Source organism: Heliconius melpomene, chromosome 17 (assembly GCF_056956725.1).
Source record: "Heliconius melpomene rosina isolate 202511_hmr_F chromosome 17, ASM5695672v1, whole genome shotgun sequence".
NCBI classification, from domain to species: domain Eukaryota; kingdom Metazoa; phylum Arthropoda; class Insecta; order Lepidoptera; family Nymphalidae; genus Heliconius; species Heliconius melpomene.
Window position 1 is genome coordinate 12,774,855 of NC_140405.1, and position 22,356 is coordinate 12,797,210.

At 31.7% G+C, this 22,356-nt stretch overlaps 2 protein-coding genes across 5 annotated transcripts in view; one reads left to right on the forward strand and one right to left on the reverse strand.

Annotated features, from left to right (window-relative positions):
* LOC146530367 (uncharacterized) overlaps nucleotides 1-18,040 on the forward strand; it is a 66,627-nt gene extending 48,587 nt beyond the window's left edge. For all 3 annotated transcript variants that reach the window (XM_085200932.1, XM_085200934.1, XM_085200933.1), the window contains one exon: nucleotides 14,660-18,040. In XM_085200932.1, the coding sequence (XP_085057058.1) occupies nucleotides 14,660-14,852 (193 nt within the window). In that variant the 3' untranslated portion in view covers nucleotides 14,853-18,040. The remainder of the gene's footprint in view (nucleotides 1-14,659) is intronic.
* LOC146530369 (uncharacterized) lies at nucleotides 18,041-21,615 on the reverse strand. Of its 2 annotated transcripts, XM_085200935.1 has the most exons (4): nucleotides 20,306-21,615; nucleotides 19,479-19,612; nucleotides 18,991-19,102; nucleotides 18,041-18,806 (listed from the first exon to the last, which is right to left on the reverse strand). In XM_085200935.1, the coding sequence occupies exons 1-4, from the start codon at nucleotides 21,170-21,172 to the stop codon at nucleotides 18,627-18,629; spliced, it is 1,293 nt and encodes a 430-aa protein (XP_085057061.1). In that variant the 5' UTR covers nucleotides 21,173-21,615; the 3' UTR covers nucleotides 18,041-18,626. The 2 variants fall into 2 exon arrangements, with proteins under 2 accessions (XP_085057061.1, XP_085057062.1); XM_085200936.1 differs by lacking the exon at nucleotides 18,991-19,102 and having other exon boundaries at nucleotides 18,674-18,806.
* Nucleotides 21,616-22,356: the final 741 nt, after the last annotated feature.

Sequence of the window (22,356 nt, forward strand, 5' to 3'; positions counted from 1 at the left end):
TTAACACCTCTTGAGGATACAACTGTTGTAGCTCCAGTCAATTATTGGCTTCACTCTCTTTTTAGTCAATTAGATGTCTATTTAAATCAAAAACTTATGTCTCCACCAAATAATACATATGGATATCGTGCTTACATAGAAACTCTATTAAATTATGCTCCACATGCGAAACAATCACATCTTACATGCGGATTGTGGTATGAAGATACTGCTGGGAAAATGAACAATACTGATGAAACAAATAAAGGATTCACAGAAAGACAAAAATATGTAAAGAAAAGTAAAGAAGTGGAAATGATTGGACATTTGCATGGAGATATTTTTAATCAAGAAAAGTTTCTGATAAATGGTGTTGAAATGTGTATAAAACTAGTTAGATCAAGAGATTCTTTTAACCTCATGGCTTCAACAAATGATATAAAAGTAAAAGTATCAATCACTGATGCTACTCTTATGATTCGTAAAGCTCGAATAAATCCGAGTGTACTGCTTGCTCATCAAAAAGTTTTAGCATCTACAACTGCAAAATATCCAATCACAAGAGCTGAAGTAAAAGTCTTAACAATTCCATCTGGTGTTCAGGGTAAAACACTTGACAATGTTTTCCTTGGACAGATACCTAAACGGTGTATTATTGGATTTGTTAATAACACAGCTTTTAACGGTAGTTATACTAAAAACCCATACGATTTTGATAACTTCGGTATTAATACGTTTAGTTTATATATCGATGGTATGCAAATACCATCAAAAACTTTACAACCAACGTTTAGTAATGGAGTTCATACTCTTATGTATCATACACTATTTACGGGAACTGGTATTCACTTCTTGAATGAAGGTAATGGTATCAACAGAGATAGATATCCAAAAGGATATTGTCTGATGGCCTTTGATCTAACTCCTGATTTAGCTGCAAACACCTCTTCGCATTGGAATTTAATTAAACACGGGAGTGTTAGGTTAGAAGTAAGGTTTGAAAATGCTCTCACTCAAACAATAAATTGTATTGTTTATGCTGAGTTTGATAATTTAATTGAAATAGACAAGAACAGAAACGTAAGTGTAGATTTTAGTAGTTAATAGACTGTAGGCCTTATAAAATAACATTCTCCATGTGATATATTCTATATATTTGATAACTTTTGTGTGCTATAGACGTAAATATCATGAATACTTTAGAGATAAGTAAATATTTAAAAACAATACATCCCACCTTAACATCAAATGTTTTTGCTGCTAATCGATTGCCGGTTCATATGTCAACTCCTGTTTATTTGATCAGTAATTTAGATCCTGATACAAAACCAGGCTCACATTGGATAGCAATTTACATAGGTACAAATGGAATTGGGGAATATTTCGATACTTTTGGTCGAAAACCAAATAGTTATCATTTATCATTTTTAAAACGAAATACAAGTAGATGGACATATAGCAATAAGATAATTCAAAATGTTTTTTCTTCTTTTTGTGGCGAATACTGTCTTGTATATATATATCTTAAGCGTAGAGGTATGTCTCTCACTAACTTTGTTGAAATGTTTAATCAAGATACAAATAATAATGATCTTCTGTTAAACGATATGTTTCAATCTTTTATATTATTTTAAACAAGAATAACATTATGTAAAAAAATATGTATGAGTGAAATAATAAATGCTAATGTAAAAAATATTATTTGGTTTTATTAAAATGCCTTTCAGATGAAAATAAAACAAAGTAAAATTTTAGTAAAATAATTTATTTAGTCTTTTTGTTTAAAGTGATATTTTTTTAGGTTTGGTGCACTAGAAATTTCTTTGGCGATACTATGTACCAACTTTCGTGTAAGTTGGTGGTGGTTATTTTTGTTATTCTTCTTGTTATAATATTTGACTCTCACATCTGCATGTTTCCAGTGCTCCTCCGGTGGTACATCAACCAGTTTTTTCAGTTCAAATATCTCAATTTTTATGAGATGTGTTGCATTGGATCCATCATCTTCGTTGGTAGTAATATATGAGGTACCATCGTTCGTCGCTCGCCCCACCGATGAAGAACGTAGTTTTGTCTTTTTTATCTTCGAAGGAGGTTCTTGAAAGAACTCGTTTAGAGAGTCACTGCTCTTTGATCTCTCTCGTTTCTTGATAGGGTATGGTGAGGTACGTTCATCGTCAGATGTTGAGAAGTAATACTGTTTATATGTGTTTTCTTCATATTCTGTCTTATTCCCACCCACGCAGCACGTAAGCTACAACAATGAATACAATAAATTGCATTGTTTATGCTGAGTTTGATTATTTAATACAAATAGCCAAGCACAGAAACATAAGTGTAGATTTTAGTTCTTAATTAACAGTAGGTCTTCTTATAAAACAACATTCTCCATTTTATATGTTCTATGTATTTGACAGCTTTTGTGTGCTATAGACGTAAATATCGTCGGGAAGTAATACTGTTTATACGGGTTTTCCTTGTATTCTGCCTTATTCCTACCCAAGCAGCAGGTAAACTACAACAATGAATACAAACGAAAATAAGTATAAAATAAAATAAATTTCTAAGCTATCTAAAAAACGTTAGAGAGTGGTAAAAAACATAAGTTGTAAAAAATCACAGTAAAATACAAAATAACATGAATAAAAAGTAATACTTACATCCATAATGGTTTCTATGTGGTTAGCACTTACTAGACAACACTCGCACAATAGTTCTTAACAAGAAGACACTGAACAACTTAGTGATGAATCCAAAAAAGATACACAGTCGTTTTATACTAACTTGCACAATGTAGCGGAACAAATCTATTAAAATACCGGAAGTGATAACGATAATATTCAAACTGTATGCTTATCACTTATGACTAATAAAGAAACAATGGCGTTAGTAATAGCAAATCTGTTACAAGTTTGAGCATGTCTAAAATTCCACAATAACAACTAAAAAATAAATCGAAAATATATATATTAAATGAGAAGTTTTTAATAAACAAAAGATTTTTATTCTTAGGTTAGGTTAGGTTGAACATTTCTTTACATTTTTATACTCTCATTTCGATTTCTTATTGTTAGATTTCATAAAAATATAAATATTAAATGAGAAGTTTTAATAAACAAAATATTGTTATCGGCGCACCATTATTTGAAACATTATATAGTAAAAAATACAATGGAAGTATTTAGACTAAATAAATTCACAAAGATTGTAATAAGAAAATCATTTGTAGAAAGCGATTTAATATCGCGGATTCTAGCACACAGTCCTGTATCGCGGTTTCTGGCGCTTTGATTAAAATGAGAGAAATTGCAGGATTTCGGTAGGTTAGGTTAGACATTTTATTAGATTAAAATGATAGAAATTGCATATTAAATGAGAAGTTTTTAATAAACAAATTAGGTTAGGTTCAACATTTTTATTAGATTAAAATGATAGAAATTGCAGGATTTCGGTAGGTTAGGTTAGGTTAGACATTTTATTAAATTAAAATGATAGAAATTGCATATTAAATGAGAAGTTTTTAATAAACAAATTAGGTTAGGTTCGACATTTTTATTAGATTAAAATGATAGAAATTGCAGGATTTCGGTAGGTTAGGTTAGGTTAGACATTTTATTAAATTAAAATGATAGAAATTGCATATTAAATGAGAAGTTTTTAATAAACAAATTAGGTTAGGTTCGACATTTTTATTAGATTAAAATGATAGAAATTGCAGGATTTCGGTAGGTTAGGTTAGGTTAGACATTTTATTAAATTAAAATGATAGAAATTGCATATTAAATGAGAAGTTTTTAATAAACAAATTGTTAGGCAACATAGCGACAAAGAGACGGGCACTGTGGTGTCGTTGGGTGATAAGTAATGCAAGAAAGAGACAGCAACACTGCACTGTGACGTAGGTTCGTTGTTAGCAATTCGGGGAAGCGAGCGATAAGGCCGGGCCCGAGCTTGATGAGGGTGACTGATAAGAGACGCGTCTAGTGGCATTTAATTAATCGAAAAGCTATCTTTGGAACGGTTAGAGCTACGGCTCTGGGACCCGGCGCAATCGATTCAAATGGGGGGCTAAACCTTTTTTTTTTTTTTTTTTTTTTTTTTTTTTTTTTTTTTTTTTTTTTTTAATTTCGACGCATCGACAAGTCGACGCGCGGGGTCTGGCACACGCCCGTGGTTCTAGCGCATTTGTTGGTTCTGGCGCGTGCGCCAGAACCAACAAATCCCAACTACTAACTAATGACTTCCGTTTAATACTAGCTTTCAATCACGTTTCTTTGTAATGATTATGAAATGGTTAATAAACACTGGAATTATAATTCTATTGTTAGGCGGTGAGTTTTAATTAAAAATAACTTTTAAGTGAAAAAGCCACTTCCGCTTCACGCTGTATCCCGCACATAGCAGGGTAAGCAGAGGGAAGCTAGTGTTAAGTCAATTCGTTTCTGACGCATCGCCCAATTTTTTGAGACATTGCGTGTTTAGTAGTAGAACTCAACACCTCTTGGTACTAGAGCGAGTAAATGAATATATTAAATAGTACATTCTCCTGAATGGGAATCAAATCCACAACCATCGCTTACAAGAAGAAACTCACACAAACACTAATAAAAGAAGAAAAAAACCTAAAGTGTAAAGTCCAAGCCTTTTAATAATTTTAAGTAACTCTTATAGCAACAGCACGATTGAATACTTCTTTCTGCGAATCTTATTTAATGTTTCAATGTCAAAAATATGTGCATCCCGCTGTGTATAATGAGATATGTCAAGTTAGTGTTCGAAACATTAAAAAAATGTCAGTTTATTTTTTAATTTCATCTGCTATAGCTTCGCTGTATCCCGCACGTAGCAGGTTAGGAAGACGGAACCTGAGAACCTAGCGTTAAACACTCCGTTCCCCTCTTTCGGGAACAGGAACGAGATTTTACAGGCTACAAATAGTCCAACATAATATAACATAATAATCGATATACTAACCAATACCGCGGTCACCTTTCTAACAATATGACACAAACCAAACATTAATCCTCCATTATAAACCTACAAAAGGGAACATTTCCAAATGGATAAACACAAAAATAGTTTCTATAACAAAAGAAAACCACCCTTGTTTGACGATAATTTATGTATTGCCGTATTTAACCTCGCGCGCTTTATTCGCACATTATAAATCCTGTGAGGCGTGTAGATAACGCAATGTATAAGGTAAGATGGCGTTATTGACAGCGAATTTGGCGGGAAACGCTTTTTTATCTATGCTTTTTTTTCTTTTTTTAAATTATTAAAATATATTACATATAAATCAATTTATTGTAATTTATTTAATATATTTCAAGTTATGATAATATCTTTGATAATAATTGTAGTGAAGAAGATACTATTTTTGATAGCGGTTTTGGCGAGATGTTTTTTTATCTATCGTTATAAAAATATGTTTAATGACGTGGACTTACAAATATTATAAATAATACAAAAATATGTATTAGTAAACATTTATTTCATATAGTAAGAATATTTTATTTTAAGTGTTGTGACTGTATGAAATAAATGTTTACTAATACATATTACATCATAATAACCATAATCATCACATTGTCATAATATTATGATAATTAAACTAATAAGATTTGCAGAAAAGATTTACGATAAATATAAACAATGTAAACGTCACATTTTGCTTATAAACAAACTTAGCTTAACACTTATTAGTTTGAATTTTCAAATAAAAATAATATTTTAAAATGTTATTTTTAGATTTTAAAATCAAACAATCAAAAACTTTTTTCTAAAATAATATAATCTTTTTGCAAAATATGTATTATTGGCTCCGTCATCATTTTTTAACCTTCACACATTCAACGAACGCCTCGACACCAGAGCGAAGAAACAGAAATATAAATTTAAATAAATATTTTTTTTCTAAATAAAATATGATGTTATTATAATAAAAAATATATTTAACAATTTCAACTAACTCTGAGGGTCGTGGCGTAAGGGCACAAGTGTGCGACTGTTACCACGACAGCTTGTGGGATTCTATTGTCACTCGAGGAAACTAAATATTTAATACTTTCATTTCTTCGCAAAGTGCGACATTGATTTCCGCCACTCAAAGAAATGCCTCAAGAATTCGGCGGAAAGTGGGGAACAGAAGTGTCTTAATGGTAACGGACGACACTAAATTTCCATGTTCCGTCTGGTTACGTCTGTATCTACTATATTGCTGCAGTCTGCTATGTGCAGCGTGAAGCTAAAAAAATTATAATAAAATTAAAAATAACTTTTATATTTTATCAAGGTTAATATTAACTGTATTTTAATATAATAATAATTTTTAAAACACAAAAAAGTTTATATTATATTTTTTACATAAGAATAAACACAAGACAACACAACATAAAACCTCTTTTGTTTCCATTTTAAAAAGCATATTTAGTCTATGGTTTCCGCGCCATTAGTCGCGAATTCGGCGCGAATTTCGAATTTCGAACGTCTCACAAAGGAAGTGTCAACTTGTCATATAAACGGCCAATGTCAAAAAAACATGGCGAATTTATAAGAGTGTGAAGATATTGATAAAAATAAATTGAGTGTACACTTGAAGTGTTTAGATAAAAAATGTATGAATAAAGCGTTGTTTTTTTTTTAAATTATAATATATTTACACCCTGAGAAGACGTCGAGGCGCAGTGGCAAAGCGAGTGACTGTAAGCGCGACAGTTATGGGTTCAATTCTACTCGGGGGAATGAATTATTTTAATTTTCTCATTCTAAGAACAAAACAAAACGCAGCGTTAAATTCCGTGTTAGTAGTTAGTTAAATGAGCGGTGCGTGGGGAACGGAGAGGTTTAAACTTTTAACACTAAGTTCCCTCCGTTTATCCTGTTATGTGGGATACAGCGACAAAAAATATATATCTCGCGCTACTAAATATACAATTAAACAGACAGTTTTTCCATTCTTTAATTACTATTTTGTACTTCCCCAAGCACCGCAAAGTTTTCGTAAAATCGAATCTTTCGATTCGAATTTCAGCGTATAGCTGAAATATCTCTAAAATCGACTGGTTCTGGGTTCGATCGACTCGTGGAGATGAAATATTTATTTAAATTTATATTTCCGGCGTTGAGTCTCGCCACTCAGCAAGCAATGCCTCCAGAATTCGGCGGAAAGTGGGGAACGGAGTGTCTTAACAAGTGTACAAGGTTCCCTTTGCCTACCCTGCTGTGTGCGGGAAACAGCGTGAAGCTGATTTTTATTTTAGAGAAAGTACATAAATACAAAATTCGGGGCAAAATAAAATCTCAAGCAAACCAAGACTTTATAACCAGTTCATTTCCCCAATCCCTTCTACAAGCGTTAAGTGCCTTAGTTAAGGGTAACCGTCAAACATCGATTCAATGCGGGATTAGTACAGGGATTACCTATATAATACCTACGTACGTACAATATGTCCGAAATAAGATTTTCGTTAATTTCTTTTTATTTTAACCTTTTTTCTTTCATTATTTTCTATTATACGCTCTAGCTCTAGCAGCGTTGAGTTCCGCTACCCTACGCGCAATGTCTCAAAAGTTGTGTGATGCATGGGGAACTGAATGTCTTAAAACTAGATTTCCTATCTTGATATATACGAGATACTGAGATATTTAAAATTAGCACAATATTTTAGTTAAGAACATTTGGAAAAAAATTATTTTTTGTATGAATTTCAACTTTTTACCATTTAGTGCTGTCATTTAAACTGACGCAATGCAAGCTCATAATACTATATTATACGATACATTATATACTCGTGCAATATTTATACTTCCATACTAATATTCCGAACATTTCGTTTGTTTGAACACGCCAATCTCAGGAACTGCCGAATCGAAATTATTTGAAATTTGAAATTCTTTTTATGTTGGATAGTTTACCTAGCAAGGCTAGGTCTAGGCTATAGGTCACATATCAGGTCAGTCAGTCATGTATCTATACAACTCTCAGTTATTTCGAATAGACCTCACGGGCGAAGCCGCTGAAAAAAGCTAGTATCAAATAAAGGCTTTGTACGATTCGTTGTATTTTTTTTATCTTTTTCCCTTTAAAGACTACCCGCATTCGAACTTTCAGTTTAGGTATTTGGTGCTTAACTGTAAAAATATATGGATTTATTTTCACACAAATTGGTGGTAGAAATTTTCTTGCAGCTTTTCCCCGTTTAACCCAGTGTTAGAACACTTCGTCCCCAACTCTCCATCCAGTTTTCGAGACATTGCGTGTTGCACTTATTATTTTTAAATCATTACAAATACAATATTAATGATTATATGATGAAGAAATTGTCAAATAAGTAAAATTCAAACACCCGTATATAGACTACAGAGTAGTGTGATTAGAGAACTTTTATTATACTTTTTATGTGAAAATAATTAAGTATGAAATAATTGTTTATAACATATGTAATAATTATTGTTTAAAATAGGAAACGTAGTGTCCTAACACTAAGTTCCATCTGCCTACCCAGCTGTGTGCGGAATACAGCATGAAGCTAAAAAAAGTATTTGTTTATTTTTTAATAATAATCATTCATTAGAGCTTACTATCACCTGATCACTGTTGTCGATCGTGTGTGCCAAAAGCTATTGTCTATTTGGCACTAAAACATAAATATACCCGTAGACCGTACCGTACATCAATAACAAAACAATGTGCATAAAAACAAAACAAAAATAGAATAAAGACATTTCCTGGTGTAGTGATTAGGTAAATTTTTGATAGCGAATCAAGGCATCTCAAGATCGATCTCAGAGTTGCGAGCGGTTTACTAAAACGGGCCCAATACGCTATTACAGCTAGTCAAATGAAAGCTGGTAAAAAAAGACAGTATTCCTATACTCTATATCGAAAGCTTATACAAAGTGAAACCTATAAAGTAAAGCTAAGGACTCGTTGTAAAAGCAGTTTTATGACATTCCCGCGTTGACCACAACATCAAAATATTATATTTTCTCACGTTTCTTTTATTTAGTGGTACATCACTTAGTTTTTCTTTAAATAGTGATGTAATAAATATAATTTCCTTTCGTGATTTTTTTTAGCTTCGCCCTGTTTTGATTTTTTGTTTTCATTCCCCTGCGTAGGCCCCGAGAAAAACTAATTTACATATAAAATTAGTATTACAAGTATACGCTTCACTACTTACGTTCACATTCAAAAAAGCTGTATCTAAATAAGAACAACCTGTATAACAATTTTCTCTACAAATCTCTACTCTATGCCAAAACTGCATACAAAGTAAACTAAAAGGTACAAGCTAAGGCCTCGTTAAAACACACTTTGACCACAATCGTGAAATATTTTATTTTCTCACGTTTTCTTTTATTCTTTCACTCGATTATTTTGTTTGATCCCGTCACTATTTGGTGGGGCTTTGGCTTTAGTTCGTAATTGCTACCAATTATGGCGATATAATGATTCGATACGTTTTTTTATTTTAGTTTAGCGAACTGTTAACGCCATGTTTGTAGGTTTGATTCCTTCTCGGGGGAGAAAATATATTTCATTTATTTTTTCTTTTCCCCGCTTTGGTGGACAAAGCGTCTGAACTCTTAGGCTAAAAAAATCCTTCATTCTCCTTGATATTACATGTTGGGTGGCGAACATAACTTCACAAACATTTTTATAATTTCACTAATTTATTTTATCATACGCTTTCTTAAGCCGATAAAATCTTTAAGTATTAATAAAGTATTGATCGTCGCCTGCCACTTTGTTTGCGTATATAGAAAACCTATTTTTTTCGCTCCCGTAGAAGTTTAGAGAATTCTTTTTTCTTAGTTCTCCCCTACACTACCATAAAATTAATATGCCAAATGCCTTTATTCTTTAAATTTCCAATAGACCTAAATACCCACTTACACCTCACTTTGTAAAAAATTTAAAAAATTAAGTTGAAATCGAACCCACAGTCGTCATTAACAGTCAAACATTCCACAACTGCGCCACGACGTCTATATTAGCACTCACATACGAGTACTTACATACGTATGTATATAAGAATCTTAGTTTTTACAAAGAAAAACCTCTAAAGCCTAAAAGAGCTCATTATCCAAAGACATTAGTTGAAGTAGTACCGAAAAAAGTTAGAAAAAGTAACTTTTTTACTCTAAAACATGAGATTCGCTTGTTTTTTTTTTTTACGTCTGGCATAGCAGTTTATTTTAATAAGTATAAATAGTACGGGTTCGAATTTTGGACTAGGAACAAATATAGCAGGGTAGGCAGAGACAACCTAGTGCGAAGACACTCCGTTTTCCGTTCCGCAACTCAACGCTGCGTTTTAAATACATGCTGTAGAGTATAGAGTAATTGGGGGTCACATTTAACGGCAGTAGGATTTGAAACTACCATCGATTGCGAAGGCGAACACTGCCCCACTGCGTGGTTATGTAGTCAAGATGTATATAATATATTATAGACTCTTAAATAAGAATACTCTCTGTCCCCATACAATCTGTGCGAAAGAAATCCCCAAAGGCCTTTTAAGTGGTAATAATCCGTAAAATAAACGCCACTTGTCGTCTTACTCGAGCCGCGACTGACCGAACGAGAGGAGCTCTTGAAATAATAATTTAACTAATAAGAGAGAGAGAGAGAGCTGAGAGAACGTCGTGGGTTCGATTCCATTATAACATAATAATATATTTAATATAATAGTAGACAAAGTTCGGTTTTAATTTCCATCAATTGTATGCATGCTTTGAAAATGATTTTTTTTAAATTTAGTTTCAGTGTCAGAGTGTTCAGAAACTTTCCGCCGATTTCCCGAGACATTGCATATTGATATTATATTTAAAAAAATAATGTAATTAGAACACGAAAGTAATTCAGATTAGTAAATAAATAATTGTATAGTTCAAGCGGGGGAAGCCGCGAGAGGGTCGCTAGTCCTCAATATAAATAAACTATTGACCTTTACTCACTGGCCAAACGGGATAAGTGAACTTTTAAAAGAAATCACTTGTTTTTTTAAATACCTTTTAAAGGATTAATCTGTCTAATGCGAAGGTTGTGGATTCGATTTTACTCGTTTTTCCTTTTTTTGTCTTGACACAATACATAGAAACTCGGTCCCTAAAAAAATATATTATAGAGATAAAAACACAAAAAATTCAATAGAAATCTATCTAAGATTGACCACTTTACACCCTATACGTATTATATCATACAGAAGACGTGCAAGTCCAAGTAAAAAACAAATCATTTTTTATTTCTTACACAAGGCAAAACGCCAAAAGCCGGCGCGCTATATATCCGATGCATCCGATAAGTACCCTCGAATTAGGGTTGCCTGCAGCTTTAATATTTTATTGAAATGTACTTAAATAAAAATTGAAAAAGTATTTGATTGTTCTTGTTAACGATATACCTAAAATGGAGAATTATGTATTTTATGTATGAATTATGTATATTAGAGTACTAGCGGTCGCGCGCAGCTTCGCTTGCTTATTTAGGGGTGAATTCTAATAAACCATGAAACACCTGTTCAATGAAATATTTTTAAGTCTCAATTTCAAATTTTATAGAAATTAGTGGCGATTTAAAGATTTTTCCATACAAACTTTCAGCTCCTAATTTACATCCCTAGGGGATGAATTTAAATAAACCACGAAACATGTGTCCAATTGAATATTTTTAAGAGTCTGAATTTACAATTTTATAAAAATCGGTGCCGATTTAAAATTTTTTCCATACAAACTTTCAACCCCGATTTCATCCCTTTAGGGTTAAAATTTTTCAAAATCCCTTCTTAGTGGATGTCCAGATTACGAAAATAAACATCTGTCCAAATTTCACGTTTTTACCACCAGCGGTTACGGCTGTGCGTGCGTTTTACCTCAGTCAGTGAGGACAAGTCCTTTTATATATATAGGTAGATAATTTAAGTAATTAATGTAGATTAATATTAAAGAACGTAGTTTAAAATGGATACTAGATTTAGAAATTCTCCAGAAGTCCTTGTCTGGCTCAACTTTAGGAACCCTCAAGGGTTAGATAAAATGTGATGTTCGATAACTGCAAATGCGACTCTACCCTCTTTCGAAGAAATTAAATGTTTTCATTTTCTAGCTCTGGTAACAATACAACACAAATAACGTAATGACTTGAAAACTTCAATTAAAATGGGGAACGGAGTATTTTAGATTTCCTTTGTCAAACCGGTTACAACAAGCTCAGTTGTTATTCTATTTTTATGAAATTCTATTATTCTGTAAATAAAAAGAAGTAATAAACTAAAAACTTATCACAGCCAACCCTACCCCAAGTGCACTTGACGCGTGCCGTTGACGTAATGGCATATCTCCCGCCAAACACCGCACTTATATACCTTTCGAACGATCATTTTTTAAAAATTCTCACGTAAATGCACACCCAAAATATTGGGAATGATGCACAAATTGTAGAGTTTGACAGATTTACGTTTTTTTTTTTTGCTTATTTGTCTTTTTTTTTTTTTAACCTACCTAGTTTCCAAGTGCTTGGTTTTACGCTTTCCGTCCATATAGAGACCTTGTCTAACAAAATCTAGGAAGTACCTGTAGTTTATTACCCGTATACCCGTGACAGCTGACTCTAAACGCGACGGTTTAAGGTTCGATTACCACTCGGCAGTTTTTGTTATTTTCATTTTGTCTGCATAAGATAGAGCGCGATTTTAACCAAGAAAAAAAACGTTGCAAAAAAAAAATCAAATACAAATATAATAATGAGCGATTTACCCGAGTAGAATCGAACCCACTACCGTCATGTCAAACATTCTGACACTGTTCAATGCGTTAAAAGGCAGTATAAATAAAGTTTTATAGATGTAATAACCATTTTGCTATTACTCTCAAGTAGTACCTATGTACTTTACTTCTAATACATAAACATTAAAATCGTTTTATGCAAGTAATATTAAGCTAGTCGGCGGAGGGACAGAAGCGTGACAAGTTGTGGGTTCAATTTCTACTTGAGGAAATAAAATATTTAATATTTTCATTTTCTCGCTTTGGTTATGAAGCAGCAGGTTGCAGGTTACAGCGTGAAGCTAAAGAAATATGAATACAAAAATTTAACAATTTTGAGAACGTTTGGCTTAGCGAGACAGCGCATTACTGTAAATTCAATGGTTATGGGTTCTTTACGTATTATTTTCATTTCCTCACTCTGGTAACAAGACAAAGTGTTGCCTTGGTTCCGCGTTTTAATACTCAAAGTTTATAGAATCGAGTTGTGCGGAGTGTCTTAGCACTGTGTTTTCACTGTGACTACCCTGTTATATGCGGAAAAAAATAAAATAACCTATATTGCATAAAATCCAAAATATATTCATTATATTCCCGCCAATTTACGACGTTTGTCGTAAAATCGCCGCGAAACGATGACAGCCGACGCTGGTAGTAAAATGGCGGTTATTTTAAATATCCACAGATAATAAAATGAAACAATATTGAATCTCTTTTCTAACCTTCTCGCAGGTAATAAAATATGATATATTGAAATAAAGCTATTTAAGCTAAGCTGCAATATTTGCGCGGTGACGAGTGAGCAGCTTGTAACTGTAAATGTGACAGTCGTGGGTTCGATTCCGAGACAGAAACTGAAGAAACAGAGACTCCAGGAACAATTAATTCCATTAAACTTCTTGCAATACCACTTCCGTATTATTTTTTTTAAGATATCCTGTATTCTTGAATATAATTCATGAATGAACGATTGATAGCCTAAAATAAATTTATAGAATACTTAGATAAATGATTATGAAAACGATTTTTTCAATTGGAATCAGCAGTTCCTGAAATTATAAGTATTAAATATAAATATTATATTATAATATTTATGATACAAATGTTTAATACAATTACATAATTGGTACACACAGCATGGTGGCGCCATATAAATCCTTTTAAAGAAAATTTGTCTAAAACGCTGACTTAATATGTGATAAAACGAGCTGTAAAATCTTATAACCACCATTGACCACATGTATTCGACAAAATATAAAACTTCTTTTATGGTAGAGACATGGCAGGAACATAACCATGATAATGAATTCAAATATTATACAGCGGAATTAAAAATATTTTCGTTTTGATGAAATCCACTGTAGGTGCCTAGGAGGATTTGCATGGGACACTTAGAATGTATCATCACACCTCTTAGTTATTTCCATAAATATCTATTAAAAGTTTAGGGTTTGAAAAATATATTTTTTACTTGAAAGAGCGTACTTCTGTGGTGTCATCATACGTCACGCCGCCACGTCAGGGTCTGATCTGGAATCCCAGGGAATTCAAGGAAAAAAAATCTAGTTGCATATGTATTTCATATTTGTATTTCTTAATATATTTCCAATACTGAGACTCTCAATAAGGTACAGCTATATAATTAATAATAATCTATTTCTATATAACGCTATTTTAAACATAGATATGCATAGAAAATTACTATTTCCTCTGCTAACATTACTCTATCAAGGATATACCAAATCAAAAAAGGCACGCTATATCCCGCTTATAGCAGGATAGGCAGAGGAAACCTAGTGTAATGACACTCCGTCTCAAACTTTCCGCCCAATTTTCGACACATATCGCATTGACTGGCGTAACTCATCTCAAAATTACTATTTACTAAAATTAACCATTAATTTTTCAGATTCCGCGCCTGCCTAAAACTAGCTGACACATCAGTCTCCAATATGGTCGGTAAATTATTCTTCAATGTTGTCCAAACGAAATGTTTTATATTAAAACCGATTAAAGTTTGTACCCAACGCTCTTGGTGGGGCAAATGCTTGCGTCGTGGGTACATGAAGCAAGCGTTTCTACGTAATAACTTACCGTATTAATTATTTATATAGAAAATTGGTTACCTCCGTCGTAGAAGATACTGTGGTTTTTTATTATGATGATAGGTGTTTAAGTATTCCGTGGATTCACAGTGTGGGTCCCCATCGCGTTGCAGGATGGGGACCTCGGAGTAGTGCCTGGGACTTGCGACTTAACGCTCAACTGCCCAAGCTCCTCTCTACCAACACCAAGTATGATTCATATAATATATTAATTGAATTTTGTAAAAATGAACTTGTTACCTCCGTCTAAGGCACATGACGCAGTGGTTACAGCAGGTCTGTTACAGGAGATGGCGTATTTTTGTTGTTAATTTAGGGAGTGTTAAATTTAGTAGATACAATAAAATCTTATGTATGTAAATACGTTTAGATATTATTTAACGATAAATTGACATTAAATCTGTATGAACAAATTTGTGGGACAGCGTCTAACTGTAAATCCAACAGTTGTGGATTCGATTCCCACTCGGAGAATGATTTATTTTCTTTTCAATGTTCTGGGGACAAGATAAAACGCGGCTTTAAGCTCCGCCACTCAATATCACTCATAGTGGCTGTTGGCTATTTTAAAGATTAAAAAAAAAAGCGTTGCAATTAAAAATGGCGGCAAACTTTACATGCAATTTAATATTAATATTATTAAAGAACGCAAATAAAAAAATATATACATATTTATTTTCTAAATAAAGTAAAAAATATTTTTTTTCTAAATTGGACATAATATGTATTGCTTTTGCTTAGAATTGTAATGACAATTCGAGTCTATATTTATTAACTGACTTTAGGTTTATAAGCACCTACAGTACTTCTATGTATTTATAAATTGAAATATGAATACATTCTAAAAATATTGACGAATGATTTACTTTATTTCCTGTATTTATAAATATATATATGTTTAATTATTCAATGTACCTAAATTATATTTTAATATGCAAACATAATACGCTCGTTTAGAGAAATCAATTAATGTTACTTTTATTGTAATTGACATCTCTGAGCACCGTTGTTCCAACTCAAATAGAACTACTCAAAATAATTAATGTAATTTTAATTTTGTATTATTATAGATAATAAATGTTTTTTTACTGTACAGTATAAATAATACTTACAGATACATATTTTTTGTAAAAATAAATAGAAATTATTCATCATAATACTAAATTTGTGAATAATTTCATTTGTTTTTTTGTATTTGTATTGTTTGTGTAAAATATGGAATTATGTAGATATTAAGTTAAAGTACATAGATATATTATAAATATCCAAACCACTTTTTTTCGATACAAAGTTTAAGAATTCTGTATAAGCTGTACATAATGTAAGTAAACAGGAACAAATAATTTATTTAATAGATATTATTCGATATTTTAATATCTCATACTCTAAAAGAAAATGACCTAACTTAAAAACTTGCAGTTTGTAGGTATTCAAACTAGATCCTTAGAAATAGCTTCTTTTTGGTCAGATTTATAGGAAAATCCTAAATAAGAGAAATTATGAGTTAGATCAATTCACCGTCTTATCGCAGAGGAAACTGGGCCTAACTGTGAAACGGCTATGGTCAAGGGTAATGGGTTCCCACTTGGGGGAATGAATTTCTATTTCTTCGCTTTGGTAACAAGACAAAGCGCGGCTATTAGTTCTGTCATATTTTGTGAGTTAAAACGGAAGTTTTATGAAGGATTTTAGAAGACACAGAATTTTTATATACAGCATTGATGTCAAATATGTAACTAATAATTAAGGTAGTCGTCCTTATCGTATGCATTTGCTATTGCTTATCATGGTTGCAAAAAAAAATTAGTTTTGAATTGATCTTGTGTTTCTTAAAATAAAAGTTTTTTTTAGTAAACTTTTCAGGCTTAACCTTTTTTTAAGTGAAAATTCTGGGATGGGCATCACACTATTATAGAGTGGACCCAGGACGCCCGACCCTCTCATTCCACAGTTGTTATTTAAAAAAAAAAAAATTTAGGCCTCTTGTCTTAACACTTTAATAATATGGACCTTTTCAATATAATAAATAAAAATAATAATAAATAAATATAACGTTATTTCGTAGATTTTCGAAATTAAAATACGTCAAAATTTTATAGTTTGAATTTAAATCCACTCACTACTAGATGGCGTTAGTAGTATAGAAAACCAGTTTCAAAGTTGTATATACATATAATTTATAAGGTGCATGGTAATATTATAAATAAAATAATTTTATAATATAATATATGAAAATAAGCAGAAAGATAAGTGACTGGTATCTCTTATTGGTCACTTTTCAATTTTCAACATAAATATATTATTCCTTTACTAATAATTTCTTTTTGTATTAAAAATGTCGACAGGAAAGCCAAAAATGTGTCAAAATATATAACATTGATATTATTAAACATAAATATGATAATAAAATGTCTTCTATACAATCTACTGTTCTGTTGATGACGTCCTAAAATACTAATAATAAACGTCAAAAGTCCACGTCCACTTTAAAGTTTAATTTTAAACTCAACTTAGCGTAAGTTAGTTTTTACTGTTCGAAGTTCCTGTATTGACAATATTTATGTAGTATATTGTATCAGAGACGGATTAATATTAAGGCCTCTTGATATTAGGCGACCTCAAGTATTCAGTACATTTTTGCCAAATTTTTTATGGGATAGCACATTATTTTCTTCTTAAAAATCTTAATTTATTAAGTAATTTGATTTTTTATTTATTAAAATGTTATTTAATATTTTAAGACTGAGAAATCAACATATTTAAAACATTAAATAACATTCCTAGTGTATAAAACAGAAAACTGAAGACAAAATAAGTGTAAATGTAAAAATAAAAATGGGGCCTCGTTTAAATACTGTAGGAGGCCTCCGCTGAATCCGGCTCTGTATTGAGTCAGTAAGTTAGTGAATTATTAATTAGTACGATCGACGAATCATGGTCGTCATGGATGCATAAGATTTATTTTTACTTTTGATTACTTTCTTCCTGAGTGAATAATTCGCAAACATTCAGAACATCTAACTTCAGCGTGACCACGACTCATCGACCGTACTGTAAATGTTTTAAGTAATTTATAGTGCGCATGGTTTATTTTTTTAAACAAACATTTGGTATCTGTACTTAGTAGAATGTTCTCGATAATAAAATATGGAAATAAAGAGATTTAAATAAATATATAGCGATGATTTTTGTATCTTTATTTGCCCTTTTATTAATAAAATAGGCTTGATTTATTTATATTATTATATAATACTAGAATATAGTATTTTTTTAATCATTATTTTTGTATTATTGATATATTTCTTATTCATATATCTCTTCATATATTTCAATAATAATACGCGTGTTGTTGGGTGATAGAACCATAGGGAATATGTACAATAAAATACAATATATGTACTTATTATTGCACACTTAAATATATTATACACATTACTTACAAAGTAAGAATTAATAAACAACTGGTTGTCTGTAAAGTCGGTTTACAGACGAATGTATGTGAATAAATTGTAATTATTTTGTATAATACAAAGGAGGAGTTAATTGAAAATTACATTTTTTTTATAAATTAACACTTATTTGCACTCGCTAATTCAGGTAACTATGGATGGATAGATGAGTCACAAGCCGAACGATTAGGCCGATCGTGCCTCTCTATTGCTTGCTCTGCTCTCGCGTGTTCCATTTCATTATCCGGATTTTCAATTATCCGAATGATTATCAACAACCAATAGTCCAGTTAATCGAATTTCCACTAGGTATATATTAATTTCATGATTTGACTAATTCACCCACAGGGCCCCCGTGCTTCCCTTGAATGTGTCTCCGTAAGGCACGCACGCGGGTGTACGCGGCGCCGCAGATCTCGCAAGTGTGGCGCGGCGGGGAATGCGACGTTATATGTTCTTGTAGACTCACCTTGTAGCCGAACTTCTTGTTGCATATGGGGCACTGGGAAGGGAGAATACCTTAAATTTTCTTTTTACGGAGAACGTGTAAAAGAATTTGAACATAACGGGATATGAACCCGCGCCTTTTGCAAACCACGCAAGCGCTCCGACTATTGAGTCATATTATGTTCTCATCAGCTACGTCGAAATTGTTATAAATAAAAGGTTAAGAAAAGTGAGATTACCTCATATATTTTAAGACCAATGTGTCTTTGTAAATGAGCACGCAGATTTGAACTGGAAACACAACGTTGTGGACAAATACTGCACTTGTAAGGACGTTCTCCAGTGTGTTTTCTAACATAAACAAAAATATGTTTAGTTTATATTTTTAAATATATAAGTAATTATAACAAACTGCCGTCGTGGACAGCACGTCGTGGGTTTGATTCCCATTTTCATTTCTTCACTCTGGTGTCGAGGCAAAGCGCGGCGGTGAGTTCTGCCACTCAACACACAATGCCTTCAAAATTCACTAGAAAGTGTCTTAACACTAAAATTTCTCTGCCTAAGGTATCCAAAGGGAGGTCACAGAATATTTTTGCAAAGTTACCATAACAAAGAAACGGAAATAATTTGTTTCCACGTCTGAGAATCGAGCTCACAACCATCGGGTTTACAGTCAGACTATAGTCAATAGTTTAAAATTCAATTAACTATTAAAATACTTTACCTAATGTGTACAATAAGGGAAGATCTCTGTATAGTTCTGAAATCACAATGTGGACATACATGTTGTTTATCCCCGGTGTGCGTTAGTTTGTGTTTGTTTAGATAGTCGCGTCTCGTGAACACTCTGCCGCAACTCTGAAAAGAAAATAAATATTATATAGAATTTGAATTCATTTTTATTAATGCTGACAAGCAACTTTTAGCCAATGACTTTGCAGAAAGGTTTATTAGGGTAAAGGTAAAAGGGTTGGCTTTCTATAAGAGAGAAAGAAAAGATTAAGTTGTTAAAGAATACATAATTATTGTACTTTTTATAATGTTAGTAAGTGTTTTAAAAATATGAAAAATTGAAGGTTCAACTCGATATAAAAAAAAAATATTATTACTTAAAAGCATATGAAGATAATTAAAAAGTATGACCTGTTTTTTTATAATGTATGTATAAAGATTTCAATCTGTTTAAAATATTTTTAAAGTTTATTACAATTTTTATGTGTGTTTATTACTTTTTTAGCTTTACACTGTGTCACACATATAATACTAACTTAATACAACACTTTAAAATATTAGAGCGAGGAAATGAAAATAATTCGTTTATAGGAATGAAGATCTTAGAAAATCAGAAACAATGTTTACATGAACATATTTGTTCAAAGATAGAGTTCAGGGCTTCCTCAGAAAATACTATGTTACTATACTATACTACGCTAATGGTTGAGACTCTGGTATTAAATACTAACTGATAATATTTTTTAGTACATAATATTTAATATGTTTATAAACATATATAATAGTCCTTTTAATAGATGAGTTTTTTACATAACTAACCTCACAAACAAAATTTTTCTTTTCCATCTGATGCTCACTCTCAACATGATGTTTCAAATTATCTCGAGTATTAAATAATTTTTCACATTTTTGGCATTTAAACATTTCATCTGGCAATTGTATGGGAACATTTTCTCTATGATCTTTCATATGAGATTCAAAAATTACTCGCTTAGGCAAGAATCTATTACAAATTGTACATTTATAGCCATCTTTAAGACCTTTACAGAAATTATTTTCGTGGCAAAACCTAGATTTACGTGTTTTAAATTGTTTTTCACAGCCGAAACACTTGTAGAATCCATTTTCTATTCCATGATATTGAAAATTGTGTACTTTGAAATTTTCCACTGCTTTACAATCTATCATACATACATTGCAATATGTTGGTGTTCTTTTAGGTTGATACTTCCATTTACTCTTATATTTTTGTTTTTTGTCAATTTCCTTGTTATTTTCAGATTGTATTGTATATAAAATGTCTTCAACACAAGTTTCTGGTAAGCCATTGTTTACGTGTTCAATTTTAACATTCTTTGCTGTTTCAGCTCCTGTATTTAAGATTTCCTGTAATTTTTTATCTTTTTCCTCACACAATTTTTTGAAATCATAGAATTTATTTATTTGTGAGCAACATTCGTAGCAAGCCTTGTTTGGATGATTGTATGGAGAAAGCACTAAATTCAAACAATCAGTTATTTTTTCTATTAAATCAGATTTAACAGAATTTAAGGTATTTTCTGAATTATTAATAATCACATTATAAGCGTTGTGGCTCCAGCAAAGTCTACAAATGTCTTCTTGTTGAAAGTATTCATAGTTGTATAATATTGGCTCCCCATTCGCTGTCACTTGGACTGTAGTCATTTTAAGATTAATATAAAAAAAATATAAATTTACAATTCTTCTTTTCTGTTCTGTTCTGTTCTGTTCTTTCTATTATGGCGTTCCGAGCGTGCCAGTTGAGCACAAAATCACTTCGCCAGTGTCACGTTGAATGGAGAACTCACGAAAGAGGTTGTACAGTAAAAAAAAGGAATAATATTATACAACAGAAAAATGCATGTTTAAGAGAGATCCATCTTCTTTTCTGTATTTTTATTTTGGCGTTCCAAACGTTCCAATTGATCACTCGTCGCTTTGCCGTTTGTTGTTATAGTCACTTTGTATGGAACACACGACGGAGATTGTACAATAAAAAAAAATAGAGATAATTTTACACAATAGGAGAATATTTATGTTAAAAAAATAGCCAGTTAAATAGATCGGTATACAATTTTGTTTACAATTTTGACATTTAATGTATGAAAGTAGAAGTGTCAGCTTGACATTGACAGTATTTTTGAAATATGTAAAAATATTTAATTACAATACTTATTTTTTAAAACATATATAAAAATATATATATCAATGAAATCAAACTAATTATTTATTTAAAACATTATCATATAAAATTCTTACATATATCTTTTTAGATTTTACTTTTGATTTATATTAAAACAAAAGTTTTGTCAAATTTAGTTGACACTAACGCTATCTATTGTTCAGTAGCTTTTTTAAAACTATAAAATAAATTCGCCGCTCGGTGCACTAGTGTAGCATGAGGGCCTCAAAATGTCAATTGCTTTTCAACAATTCGTATTTCTAAGCCTCCTAGGTTTTATTTACTTAATTTTATCAATGTTTTGTAAAACTTTATTGATTACACTGGCAAATAAAGAATATTAAATTTAAATTCTTAGGGAAATACTCGAGACCCTACGACCTAATAGCGCCAACTGGTGAGCACAAAACGATAGCCCCCATTAAAGCCGTCAGGTTAATGTGATGGTACTGAATTCGATTCGCACTTCTATCCTCGTGTCCTGCTATTTAGGAAAATAATATAAGGCCGATTTGAAAAATATTGGAAACAATATAAAGAATTATTATTTTCTTATACCTAATATAACGACATTACTGTCGACAAATGTTATAAACCTGAATGTGTGGTTGACAGCGCTAGGCTGAGGAACTACTCATTTGAATTGAGAAATTCTTTGTGTGTTGGA